General features: G+C 39.2%; 1 protein-coding gene across 1 annotated transcript in view; it reads left to right on the forward strand.

The window, feature by feature from the left end:
- The window catches only part of tll1 (tolloid-like 1), a 60736-nt gene that overhangs the window by 21205 nt on the left and 25029 nt on the right, over nucleotides 1-14502 (forward strand). The window contains exons 3-13 of the mRNA XM_067585033.1: nucleotides 1928-2050; nucleotides 2245-2325; nucleotides 3415-3588; nucleotides 3688-3805; nucleotides 5953-6131; nucleotides 7896-8001; nucleotides 9275-9399; nucleotides 10967-11082; nucleotides 11323-11425; nucleotides 12387-12503; nucleotides 13231-13376. Of these exons, the coding sequence (XP_067441134.1) occupies nucleotides 1928-2050; nucleotides 2245-2325; nucleotides 3415-3588; nucleotides 3688-3805; nucleotides 5953-6131; nucleotides 7896-8001; nucleotides 9275-9399; nucleotides 10967-11082; nucleotides 11323-11425; nucleotides 12387-12503; nucleotides 13231-13376 (1388 nt within the window). The remainder of the gene's footprint in view (nucleotides 1-1927; nucleotides 2051-2244; nucleotides 2326-3414; nucleotides 3589-3687; nucleotides 3806-5952; nucleotides 6132-7895; nucleotides 8002-9274; nucleotides 9400-10966; nucleotides 11083-11322; nucleotides 11426-12386; nucleotides 12504-13230; nucleotides 13377-14502) is intronic.

Below are 14502 nucleotides of genomic sequence, written 5' to 3' on the forward strand. Positions count from 1 at the left end.
AGGTGTGTATTCGAAACACAGCCAAACACGCACCACAGTTAAAAAGGATGCAGATGGGGATTGAAACAGGATAAAAGTTTTTTTGGGGTAAATGACGGAGAGAGGCAGATGAGGCATGCTTTCAGACTGTGGGAACACGGGTGATTGCAAGGTTTAGAGAGAAAATTTATGTCCAGTGCATGCTTTTTGCACTGGTCTATATACTCTTGCACACGCTATTGCAACTTTTATGAAACATGTCATTACAGCCTGCCTGTAGACCTGATCTGCCTCTCAAAATCTGAACCTTTGCGGTCGTTGTTGTGCTGACTGTAGCAGTTCCTTGTTGATGATTGGTGACCAACATTTCTAATCAGCCAGCGACACAGAACTTTTATTTTGTCCATCCCGCATGGGAACATGATCTTTTTTGCAAAATAATAGACACCCACTGTTGACACTCCATGTTTAACAGATCCACGTACTGTTAAGCAAGATGGTTTACACTCCACCTAAGTCAAAAGACTTATTTTTGCTGAGAGACAGATCACCATAAAAGAAAGGTTAATAGATAATGAGCACACTGCTTCAAATTTCTGACCTAGTGGGCAACAGGCGGAATTATAAAATTAACTAAATATCCACTTAACTTCTCACCTCTGGGCACTCCCACAATAGATGTAACAAAGAACCTCTGCTACCACAACTATGCCATCATAGGTCGGTAAAACTGTCCTCAATTTTGTAGATACAGATGTGATATGAGCTCTGCACAAAATGGAACTGATGATCAAATTACATTATCAGTTTCTCAACACATGACATTGCAGAAATCCACTATGGGAAACAAACGTCCTGGTTGAATTATGTTAATAATGTCTCATTGCTCATTCTCTAAAATTACCATTACTGTAACAAATGATCAGCATCATACAAAGTAATCAATGGGTTTGCCTGGTTTTACATCATTGCTGTCCAGTGTTCTCGTTATGGATTTATCTACAGCGCAGTTTTATTAGTTAGTATGAGTAGGCAGGGAGGGAGGAGCAGTGGAGGGGACAGCAGTGAGAGTGTCACTTGCCAAAAGGCTTAGACATGGCCTGATATCAGACCACTGTAAGACCACTGGGGCTGACTAGTGACTCTGAGTGTGTGTTTGTGTTCGAGAGAGAGACAAAGTTGCTCTGACAGATATCAAACACAAGTTTCTATACATTCTGGTGGAGTTGATGTGTAATAAGAGCGAGTGAAACTGTGACAACTCTGTACTGTGGTATGACAGTGTTGTTATAACACAGACAATCAATAACCAGAGTACAGAAAACACTTGATTAACTTCCTGGCAAGTGAAACGTACCTTTACACCATGACTGTACTGGTGTGACATCTAACCTGCTGGCTGCTCTACAAGTACACATTGTATTTCCTTAATGAGAAGCTCTTAGAGCTTTGCACTGGAGGTCTTAGCAGGTCGAACAGTTTGTACCAGAACTGAACTTAGGAGCAACTGAATCTAAGCCTGAACAGCCTTAAAAAACAGGAAAAAGGCCCTAGTTAACTGGATTAGGTTTTGTTAAGGTCCAGTGGTCCAGAGGCAAGACAATCAAGCATTAGAGGACAGTGACTCAAAGGAGCTCTAGACAGAAGTTTTTTGTTTTTAATTAAAGTCAGTGTGCATACTTATATGTGTATATAGCTTGTGTGTATATATCTAATATGTATGTGTGTTTATATGTCTGTGCCACTTCATGTAAAGCCACTCATTCACTAAATGGGGAGGGACTAGGGGGGAGGTGTGAAGTTGTTTTCTCTTTTTGATAAACTTTTGGAAAATACAAAGTTGGGCTTGGTCAAAAGCTCCAGAACAAGTGAGTAAGTTAACCTTGAGTTGAGATTGTTTTGTCGACTGATTATGATGATAACTGAGACACATTTTTCTTACTTCCAGCTGTTTTCTGGGGCGACATCGCGTTGGACGAGGAAGACCTACGCATGTTCCAGATTGACAGGACGATAGACCTGACGCAGCACACGCACATGCACACACACTCCCGACAGGGACACACATCTGGTGAGTGAACTCAACATATCACTCTCACTCCATAATCACCATGTAAAGCTCTATCATGTTTCCTCTCACACACTCTCTTCGGCTGTAGAGTGAAGCCACTTGAATAGTAAGGAAGCAGACAGGGGACCACCCGAGGATATCGACATTTATGGTGCATTGTTTGTGTTTTGATTCTTGGCTTTCGTGTTTGTCAGGTGGCCTGGAGGAACACGAAGTAGCAAAGAAGAGAGGATCGTTATACCTACTGCTGGAAAGAATACGTAGATTCGGTTTCGGTAAGGACCCTAAGCCTCACTACATGCTCTGATATTTGTTACAAATACGTTAAAGGGCATATCCAATTAACTTCAAATCCTGTATGCCATATCTAGTATTCCATTATGACTTCTTTCAGAAAGTTGTTGGTGTCTGTTTATTTCAGCACTGTATAAAAATTGACTTTTCTGCTGAGATTTGATGCTTTGATTAGACTCCACTAACCAACCTGGAAACATTTTATTAATACTGAGCTTCTATAGGAATGCAAACCCAACTTTTTGCACATTTTATTATGTGTATTGGTAAGAGTGGTGGGGCAATATGGCCTTAGTCATTTGGAGTTAATAGTCTGAAGACATGTTCACAGTATAGTGGAAAAACTGCAGTGAAATATCAGCCTTTACATTCAGCTAACACGCTGTCTGAGTCTCTGTAGTGATTTAACTACTGTCAGTTTAAGAATTTTCACATCACAGCCTGTAGGTCTAGTTTCATCTTGTTATAGAAATGGTAAATGCATAGAAACTAAAGTATTTGCAAATTGCTGTTTGCCAATGATAAACCTTCCAGATTCATACACAGCACAAGAAGCTTTTTTTTATTTTTTTTTTTAAATTTGCAATAATGTGCTTTCATGCAAACCACTGGTCCTGTCAGGCCTTATTTTATGACAAAGTGAGACATATCCAAAGCCTCCAGGTGTCAGCTTTGTAATGAAGTTGTTTTCAGTACCACAAGTGTTGCTAGTTACAAGATGGTGAAGTTGTGTTACTGAAGCCGAATCAGATCCAGAGCTACTGAATGTTTGAGTTGCCACTTAGTGCAATTCAAGTCATTCAATATACATTATGAACTTTTCAATTAAATATTTAATAAAAACATATATTGCACTGCTAGAGCTATTTCTGTTTCAGCTTTATTACTCTCTGATCTGAGAACAAACTCTGAAAGGTCGAATATAATAAGTAGAGTGATCCAATAGTCTCTGAGCACATTTATGAGCTGATATTTATAATAATAGCCCAGTAATTTACTCTGCTTAAACACACGCACACAACCTGATCAAGATAAATTGGACTGTGGTTTCTCTCTCCTCGCTTTGTTAGACTATCTCCCTAAGAACTTCAGTAAGGGAGCTGCCAGTCTCAAGAGCCAAACTGGGAAAGGTGGGAAGACTGGGAACGTCGCAAAGAGCCGTATTCCCCGAGCTGCCACATCCCGAGCTGAGAGGATATGGCCTGGAGGAGTTATTCCCTATGTCATAGGAGGAAACTTCACTGGTAAGCAGCTCCACTGGACCACTGCCTGTACTACTTACAATAAAGTACACATCGACGTGTGATTGTGTAAAAGTAGGATGTAAAATGTGTGTGTTTCAGGTAGTCAGAGGGCCATGTTTAAACAGGCCATGCGTCACTGGGAAAAACAGACGTGCGTAACTTTCATTGAGAAGACAGACGAGGAAAGCTACATAGTGTTCACCTACCGACCCTGCGGGTGAGTTTGGAAGATCTCTTTGTGTGTGTGTGTCTTTGTATGTGTGTGTGTGTGTGTATACCTAGAGTTCAGTAGTGACCTTGTCACAGCGAGAGACGATATGGTCACTCAACAATGGCTCTACTTTCCTTCCTGTCCTGCTCCTGTTTCCCCATCCCACCAATCACACTGCTCCGTCTAAGTGTTTGTATGTTCGTGCAGTTTTTTTGTTCATATTCTGCAGAAGTGCATTGTTCTGCAGTGTGGCAGCACGGTGGGGTCAGAGTGTGTTTGTACAGCGGTGGCACTTCACTGACTGGTAGTAAGTTTAAAGGTTTTAGAGTGGCTGAGATAAGGACGTTTGGGTTTAGCTCTCCAAGCCATTGTTATGCACATGGTTGAAAGAGTAGGATATCCAGCTGTATCTGTGGAGTTGCTGTATATATTAGCACTACATTAACCAACAACAATTTTGATAATAAACTGATCAGTCGTTTAACTCATTATGCCAAAATTGCCAAATAATCACTAGTTTCAGCTTCTGAAATCTGAGTATTTGCTACTTTTTTTTTGAGTAGTTTATTGTGAAAGGGTTATACAACCAACAGGCAAAAACTGTTGGTTGTATAACCCTCTGGGAACTTATATTTTGCCAGAACATATAACTTTTTACCATCCACTGTTCTGCGCACAAGACACCAACACTATGATATGAGGAGTCACATGAGTACAAACATGTAATTCATGTACTGATAGAATAGACTCTTATCTTTATGGTTATTATAGTCATTTTAAACTGAGTACACATTTGAAACCTTAACCTACATACTCTAAAAGGATTTCTGACAGTCCATCAATGTAAAAGTGTCTAATGATCAGAAATGGCTGATTTGTTCTCATGTAGGTGGACCACCCCAAAAAGGGGAGTATATTGAGTGAACTATTAGGATCCAGGTAGTCATTTTGGATGGTTGCACCATTATATTGAATGGTTTTTTGCACACACTTTCCACACTTTAAGTCTGAAATATTTGTATTCGTAGAAAAATGGAGATCTCAACTAGAATTTAATATGGCTGGTTATCAAACCTCAATACATTTTGGTATTGACCAAAATATGTTTCTAACATTGCATATTGAAAAATTTCAAGCACTTAAAGGTAGAGTGTCCGGTCAGATTCAAAATCGTACTTATTTTTTGATTCGATAGTTTCTGATATAAAATATAATTTTTTCCAATTTTAGACTGTATTTTTTAGGTAAAGTTCTTGTACAGCTTCTTGTGTTCAGACAACATTAAACATTTGATCATTACATTATCAAACATTATCAAAAACTCAGGTATTACAATATAGTATTACAGTATATATGCACAAATATCAAAAAAATTGAAATGACCAGACATAGAATTTCATAGACGTTATGTGGATTGAACGATGATCTTCACACTACAAAGTTCACAATGATGGGGTTAATGATGTTAATACTTACAGGCATTTGGAAGAGCTGAAGATCTGCGTGTTAACTGATGATGCCAGTTGTCTCGTGTTCTGTGACAGGCTGGCTGCATCAGAGATTAGACGCTTTAATCTGATGTATAAATACCCTGTTGCTTGGATGTGTGGTGTGTGTGTGACAGAAAGAGAGACGGAAAAGTAAGAAAGGAGTGACGGTTTATAACACAACCAAAGAACATTTTTGGCACCGGTGTGTGTGTGAAATAGTTGCACTGATCAAGCTGCATTTCCTACAAGAAAAGACTCTATCTACTCCAGTGACTCCTGATCCTTCTCCTGCAATCAGCTCGGTGGATAACTTTAATCAGATTTGTTAGCCTGGCACGGATGTCTCGGCTACCCAGAAAAAGAGAATGAGTGTGTGCGTGCATGTTTGAGTGTTCTGTGAGAAGCGATATGTGAATTCTCACAGCCTATTCACTTCGGGTTATGAAACTTCAGCCTTATTGGAGTGTTGTATGTAAATAAATCCTGGCACTTTTCCTCTGGTGGATGTAGTACAGGGCAGGAAATCCTGAAAGGACTAAGTGTATTTGTGTGTGTGTGTGTGTGTGTTCATAAAGCACTACTGATGCTCTTTCCACTGCCAAATGTGTAGTAAATGTCATCCGCCTATCTCCCTGCTATCAACTTCCTACTAATCCTTATTAGGTGTTGTTCCTATGTGGGTCGTCGTGGCAACGGTCCCCAGGCTATCTCCATAGGCAAGAACTGTGACAAGTTTGGCATCGTGGTGCACGAACTGGGCCATGTCATTGGCTTCTGGCATGAGCACACGCGGCCTGATCGTGATGATCATGTGACCATCATCCGGGATAACATCCAACCAGGTGAGACTCATTACCCAGGATGCACCTGGGTCTCTGTTTAGAATCATTCAGGGTTGTTTTCTAGCTGACAAATGAGGACATTTACGGACAACATGTTTGTCCGTTTTCAAATTCACACTCGTGTGTTGCTCTGTGTGAGTGTGAATGAGGCTTATAATGACTGTGAAGTCACCTAGACCCCCAGACTGTCTGTCACGTTTCCTCCCACACACTCCTCTGCACCGCAAGACATTCACAGTCTGACAGGTGTTAAATCAAATGACATACCCGTGTATGTCAAGGATGTATGACAACGCTCCTAAGTTCCCTAATCTATTCAAGCTTATAATACATTTATGTGTGTATTTTTAGCAGTCTGAGGGTCAGATTTACTAAGAAAATGGCATTGCACAAATTAGATTTTAAATACAAAACATTTAATGATGAACTACATGTGAGAAAAACTGTTACTGTTGGTCAAAATAGGCTATTACTCATGAAATTATTTCATAATTTTAAGCGTATGTACAATTATTAACAAGTTAGGAGCCAATAAACATGTTCATGGGAAATAAAAAAGGAAAGACCCTAGTTTCAGCTTGTAGTTTGTTTTACAGTTCCCTGATGGTCAAGTTTGATGAAAGTCCATCAAAATTAAAACACATTGCACAACTCTTCTCCAGTACAGTGTGTTCTTCGCCAAATGTTTTCAGCTTTCTCGCCTTCGTGAGGCTGCTTATGTTTTCCCTTAAGTATATATTTCATAGATTCACCATGTGACCAATGCATCACTATGAATACCACATAGACAAAATTAAAGAATCAATCACTTTTTTTTTTTTATGATATACAAAAACTTAATAATTCAAAGAGGAATGGTGATGGCTGTACAACCAGTACCTATAATCTTTTTACAAAATTATCTATAAAAATGTACTCTTTCATCTCACTCCATCAATCAGTAAAAAAGTTAAATATTCATCTTTCAATTCAGTCAATAAGATTCTGCATCCAGACTAGTCTTTTGAAACATAGCGTATTTACATAATTCCCATTATTTTAATGTGTATGAATAATCTTAGTCAATTCCAAAGTGCATCTGTAAATTGAAGTGAATTCATCCATCTATTAACATAATTTCCCATATTTTGCAAAAACATTTTTCATTCGTGAGCAAATACGACCCAGTAAATTCTACAAAAATGGCTTTGACGAAGGTTTGATGAACAGAAACAGAAAAATATTTTGCTCATTAATAGTATCCTAATCTAATAATTTTTCTTTCAAATAATAAGGTTTTAGTTATATTCAAGCTCATATTTAATGCCCCTTTCTTTACCTCATTACAACCTTCCCTCTGGCTCGTGTAAATCCAGTCTGGGTTTAGATGAGCACCTGGTCTTTGGAGTCTGAGAATCTTACCCACAACATCTGTTAACATGTCTCCTCTCTTTTATTTGCGTAATCCTCCCTTAAATGCACATGCAATGAAGAGAGGGGACCACCTTGCAGACACAAATGACATGCAAACTGTGACTCCATCCTGATGTGTCTGTTTGATAAATACACAGCATGTGTTTGGGGCAGAATGCGTCACATCTGTGCCTGAAAAACAAGCGCGAATGCCTTAGGAAATCTGATAATCTTACATTCGTTTTTTTTTTTTTTTTTGCTGTGTGATAAAACTGAGCCTTCTAATGCTGCTGTCTCTGCATGTGTGCAAATGTGTCTGCGTGTGTTTGTGTGTTTATGTGTGCGCGCGTTTGTTCATTGTATCTTTCCCAGGCCAGGAGTATAACTTCCTCAAGATGGAGCCAGGGGAGGTCAACTCTCTTGGGGAGCCATATGATTTTGATAGCATCATGCATTACGCCAGGAACACCTTCTCACGGTAACCGGCAGCCAACATCATATCTGTGTAGTTTTGCTTTAAAATTTACAAACAGATCAGATACTTGATCTGCTGAAACAGCTCTTTCTCAACCTTATAAAGTCTGCTAAAGTTGGCTCTGTGATTTTGTGAAACAGAAACCTACCTTGATCGTTTTTTGAGTGATTCTGTATGTTGTGATTTATTCATGTGGGGTGGAGCAGATAGTTACCCTTGACTAACCTTCATCACCCACTGCAAGTAAAGGCTTGGTGCAACATGTTAAAGTGAATATAGCTCTCTTATTTTGGGATTTATAGCATTAAATCATTTTTGACATTATTATTAGTGAAGGGAGCGTAGTTCCACTCCTGCGTATATGTCATGAGTGACTTGCTAGATCTTGGAGGTTTTATAGTATACTCAACATTTTTAGGTCAGACAGAGTGTGATACAGTTCAGAGCAGAGCAGAGAGAGTTAATATTATTATTTGTAACTGGAATACAGCAAAAACAAATTACAAATGCTGACCTAATGTCTCACTAAGGCTGGCTATTACTTTAGGTTAAAGAGCTATTTCCCTCCCTTTTTACTTTTGACCCTTTAAAACAAATCAATCTCTACTTTTTCCACTAGTCATCAGTTGGATATGGTTTACCCTTGTGACCAGTTCCCCAAAAAAGTGATTTTTTTTTAGTTTTTTCCTTTTATTTAAATATATTTTTAGAGAGCCAAAGAGGTAAATGATGCAATAATTCATAAAAAGGCAAATGTTTGAGGAAAGTCTGAATAAACATATTTTTTATAGCAGAGGGCATGTTTTTTTTTCTTTTTTTCTATAATATTAATCATCTCATGACCCAGCAGATTTATCTTGCAACCCCATGTGGGAGTCTCGAACCCCCAGGTTGGGAACCACTGGCTTAGATTATCTATTTAAATTAGACTTGTGCTTGTGTTAACATTTACAGCAGGCCATGATTGTACTATAGCAAATTTAACATGCTTTCCATGAGTGAGGATGCTTTTTAATCTCTGCCATAGCTACTGCTATAACCCTGCTCAGCTCCAGTTAACACATAAGAGGAAAACTTTTAAAAACACAACAGTATGGGGGGAACTGTATTCGCATGGAGGTCGCTGTTTTTGGAAATGACTGATTCTTCTGAGAACATAGGAAGTTATATTACACTGTTTTGAAAATGAATGCATGCATGTTGTAATCTCTTATTGAATTTCCCTGAAATCAGAGCAGGATGTGTTTGGTAACTCTCTGTTTTTTTCACTCTAAAGGGGTATGTTCCTCGACACCATCCTTCCATCCAGAGATGAAAACGGGGTCCGGCCTGCTATTGGCCAACGGACCAGACTAAGTAAAGGAGACATTGCACAGGCAAGGAAGCTGTATAGATGTCCAGGTACTGATATATTTACTATGAGACCACAATGTGTATATGTGCATGTGTGTAAGGAAGAAACTAAAGATGATGCCTGTTAATCTTCTCGTATCTTTGGTGTAAAACTAGACCACCTCTTTAGTCTCAAAAGTACAGAGTTAAGCAATTGTTTTTCCATGTGACGCTTCCCTCTGTCTTTTTTTGCGGGGCTGTGCCTTAACACACACACATCATACACAGTCTTACCGTCAGTTCTTGCACACACCCCTGCTGATTTGGCGTCCCTCTGGTCCCTGGTTAGCCACTCTGACGTAATCTGGATCTGCTCTCAAATCGAGCTCTGTAGTCGTGTTGTAAAGGTTTACAATCTCAAATGTTGCCATCTCTCTTTGGCCCACACACACACACACTCATACCCCATGAGGAGTTCACACTTAAGGTCATCATGAGCGTGTGATGAAATAAATATGAAACAAACGGATTAAACATCAATATTTACAAGTTGTGTCACAATTCTCTCACAAATCTTTCAAATTTTCTGGCACATCGTTTTTGTTTTATATCATTTAACTCAATAAACTTTAAAAATACTGTATATCTGGAATATTTTACCTTTTAATTTTCAATATATGTGCTTAGACAACAAATGATTAGTATAAATAAGTGTAATATATATGTAATTTTAATAAAGCCCTTTTGATAATGGAATGATGGAGTGAGTGTGTGTTAGCATGTCCCAGCTGGAAATAGATAAAACTTCAACCTTATAAGGTCATATTTGAGTGATACCATATTCACTGACAGATGAACAGAGCCCCAGGGCATTGTGGGGGAAAACAGCATGCATGATGGGATAGGAGGGGCACATTTGGCTAACCTCCTTTTGAGAGGGAGCGACGGCACTAAATTCAGAATGAGGGATAAAGAGAGCAATATTGTCTGATATTTTCTTTGTTTTTTTGTATGAATATCCATCCAGCTGTTACGGTTATTTTTTATTATTTGTCTTTTTTGTGAAGAATTAAACATCTGTCACTCCAGTTCACTTACAGTAAATGACTCTTCTACAGTGCGATGATTAATTCTGCTAAATGGTGATGGGGCCTAATGATTGTGGTCGGACCTCACATTCACACTGATTCACAAAGGAATACAAACGCGCATACTGTAGCCTCCTACATGCAAAACTAAAAGAGGCCAAAAGCAACATGAAACATGAGTTTGTTTGGGAGAGTAATTTTAATCCCTTTACTGTTTTCCGATTCAGAAATGCAGTTCTAACAGTTTCCATATGGACAGATCAGATATTATGGACATAAACTCAGGCACAAAAACAGTGCATGAAGCTGTTTTGACAAAATGTCTGTAGTTTATTTATTTTGCTAAATTGGCAGTAAAAAGATGAATTTGTGCAGATTGAGAATAATAATAGATATGAGAGCCATGTGTATTTTAGTAATGTACCAATCATAAGTATCAGCACACAGCTGAAAGGATTATGCATTAACAGCAGGACTTACCACAAAAATGTAACTCCATCTGTGTATGTGTGTGTTTGTGTGTTTGTGTGTGTGTCTGTGTGTTGCAGCATGTGGAGAGACACTCCAAGAGTCAACAGGCAATTTCTCGTCTCCCGGTTACCCCAACGGATACCCTTCATACACACACTGTGTCTGGAGAATATCTGTTACACCCGGAGAAAAGGTGCACACACACACACAAACACACACACTCACACACACACATAGTAGCCCCCTGCAGTGCAGTGAATGTGCATGCATTGCCAATAACAATAAGAGACTGCTGACAGAATGACTGTATATTGATTAAATCCTCACAACACAGGTAACACCCTCTTCCTCTGTTTTGTCTCCTCTCGTCTGGTCTCTGAAGTGCAAAGATTTGTATTAAATATGTTTTTTCTAATCTTTTTCACTTCTCCAGATTGTTCTCAACTTCACCACCATGGATCTGTATAAGAGCAGCCTGTGTTGGTATGACTACATTGAGGTTCGGGATGGATATTGGAGGAAAGCTCCACTGCTCGGTAAGAGCAACAGACAGTCAGCCATTGGCGAGCTGAAGGAGAAGGCCTTATTTAGTTTTTTCTTCATTGGCTTTTTAATTGGCTTCACACACTGTGATCACCTTAATGATGACAACTGCATTGACTGTAAGGCAGCGTTCAGACTTAGAGTAGTGCTGCATAAAAAAAACACAAGGGGCTGCATTGATATGGCTGTGTTGCTATAGATACAGTTGAGAAAATGAAATGCAGTCCAGGAAGTTATATTTTGGCGTGGTGGGTGAGCATTTTTGCCTTAGGTCGGTGCTCTAAACCCCTACGCCACCCCCAGGATGCCAGGAAGTCCAGTTTGATGGATAATCAGAGGTTAAGATGCTGCACAGCTGTTTAAGCTTCTTTGAGGCAGGAAATACAGCTCTGAACAGTTATCATGGCAGAAATTTGCTTGACCAAACCCCCAGGATCAGGGCTGTGAGGTGATTTTGATATAGTGGCTAGTCAGTATTGCAGGGCATGTGATGCACACTGCCTCAAGATACAGCTTTTTCTGGGCGTCACAAACACTGTGAAATAACTCTTTGTGTTATCAGAATTCGGAGGAAGCCTGAATATTTTCAGCACACTGTATGTGCCTGGCGAGCAGCTTTCTTTGGAATGAGTGCGGTACCACCTTGGAATATGATATCTAATTCTCTTGATATGTGGTTTGTGCTTACATGGTTCTACGTGACATTGCATTGCACTGCAGCAAAAAATCAACCAGAATCAACTTTTTTGCCAAATGACACTGTATATTTTATACAGAGCCCTCTGTGACAGCACCACAGCTGTGCCAATACTGTGGTCTTATTGAAATGAACGAGGAGGCTACATTTTCTTATGCAGGGCTTTTGTCATCCTGAACTCAGACTCTCATCAATTTTCCACACATGTTCCTAACAAGGTGTGTGTGTTTGTGTGTGTGTGTGTTCGTATTTCACAGGCAGGTTTTGTGGAGATAAAGTTCCTGACGTCTTGATCTCCACTGACAGCAGAATGTGGATTGAGTTTCGCAGCAGCAGCAACTGGGTGGGAAAAGGCTTCGCTGCCATTTATGAAGGTAACTTTTCTACCTCAAAAACAAACAAATATTCGAACAAATAAATATATAAACACATGAAAATACAGAGATTGTAAACCCACTTTACACGAGGGCTGGTTTCAAATTTGATGACTGACAGTGACTTTTGTTAGAAGATGTTACACATAAGGGTTGAAGGATTTCCCACAATTTCAAAATCACTACTTCCTGGGATGTATTACTATTACTGGGATTCCCAGGATTTCTAAGCATGAATGACATTTGATTTTAACAAAAGAATTGCATGCAAATTGATTTAATACGATGTTTATTCAGATTTTGGGATGTTTTTCTTCCATATTCAATAGTTGATGCGGTAGTAGACTAAAAAGTAGACAATAGGTACATTACTGAGATGGAAAATTGCACCAATCATCTGATTTTATGCTTGAAATAACAAAGTACTGATAGCTCTGAACTCATTCTGAGGGCATGTGCTTTGTTACGACAGTTACGTGGTAGCGATAATGAAGACGTCTTTGTTTCAGTTGTCAGTAGACAGGCAAACACATGCCAAAAATCCAGTGTTCCTGCAGGTATTTTTCCCAGGACAGGGGAGCAGATTTTGGCATGGAATACTGGGAAATCATGGGATCTCAATTCCAGGCATTCAACTCTGATACGCATGAATTTCGGGTGTTTTTGGTCAGTGCAGTTGATGCTAATCCATCCTGTTTTTTGCTCTCTTTCTCTCTCTCCTGTGCAGCGATCTGTGGAGGGGAGATCACCAAGGACTCAGGACAAATTCAGTCTCCCAACTATCCTGATGACTACAGACCCTCCAAAGAGTGTGTGTGGAGGATCACTGTGTCTGAGGGATACAATGTCGGGCTCAGCTTCCAGGCTTTCGAGGTGACTCACTCCCTGTGTTTGTTTGTGTGTGTGGTGTGTGTGTATGTTGTTTCTCTACCTCCTTCTGAGTGTGTATGTGTGTGTGTGTGTGTGTATGTGTGCACTTAGGAATGTCTGGGTCATATTTCATGCATGTATAGCTGCTAGGAAGTTAATAAAGGTGGTGTGTGTGTGTGTATGTGAGTGTATAGAGACACAGAGCAGACAGCTGAGGACTGGTGTTGTAGTTTTTCACTATAAAAATGTCAGTATGCTAAATGACTCGATCTGTACCCATACTGACTTTAAACATGTCAGGTCAAAGGTCGCCTTTTCACAGGGTAAGATCAGCCTCTACTAGAATTGCATTGGTCTCAGACACTTTCTATTCTATTCTACTCTATAAAGCAAGCAGTGCCAGTGGGTGCAGTTAATGTATGTAACCACACTGTCTGCTTAGTGTTAGTCAACAACATAATTGTTTGTGGAAATAGACTTAATTTTGACCCTGCTGTTTGTGTCTGAGCCTGTCTTGTCTATTTCCTTTTTCATTTTATATGTTTGACTTTTTCTGTTCTAAAAGCATAATGTGAACAAATTGCTTGATAGAATTTGGTTCAGAGGTTCTTCCTCATAGTGCACTGATGAATGCACCACAGTAAAAGTCACAGCTGTGACACTAACACCAATGCAAAGACTGACCTAAATTAGTAAAGTAAATAAATAAATAAACAAACAGTAGAACTCACAGACGTGTCTACAGTAGCTGAATTTCTTGATCTGTAGTGGTTCAGTCTGTAAGATCCTGTCAGTGTCAGATGCTGCAGGCCCACAGATTGTGTTAAAGAAAGATATAGTTTGTTTACAACCTGGGTATTCACTAAGTAACCATTTTTCCTTTTGGTTATGATTTTTTCCCAAATCAAGAGCTGAAACTATTAGTCAAATCATCAACTGAACTATATTGACTGAAATATAATCTGTAACTATTTTGATAATTGATTATTCATTTCATTCGGGTTTTAAGATTGAAGTAGGAGATTTTCTGGTTTTAGCCTCTCAAAATATGAATATTTGCTGGTTCTCTTAGTCTTCTACAATGATAAATTGAATGTTTCTAGATTTAAGACTGTTAACAAAACAAGCA

This window comes from Thunnus thynnus, chromosome 3, assembly GCF_963924715.1.
Source record: "Thunnus thynnus chromosome 3, fThuThy2.1, whole genome shotgun sequence".
NCBI lineage: Eukaryota > Metazoa > Chordata > Actinopteri > Scombriformes > Scombridae > Thunnus > Thunnus thynnus.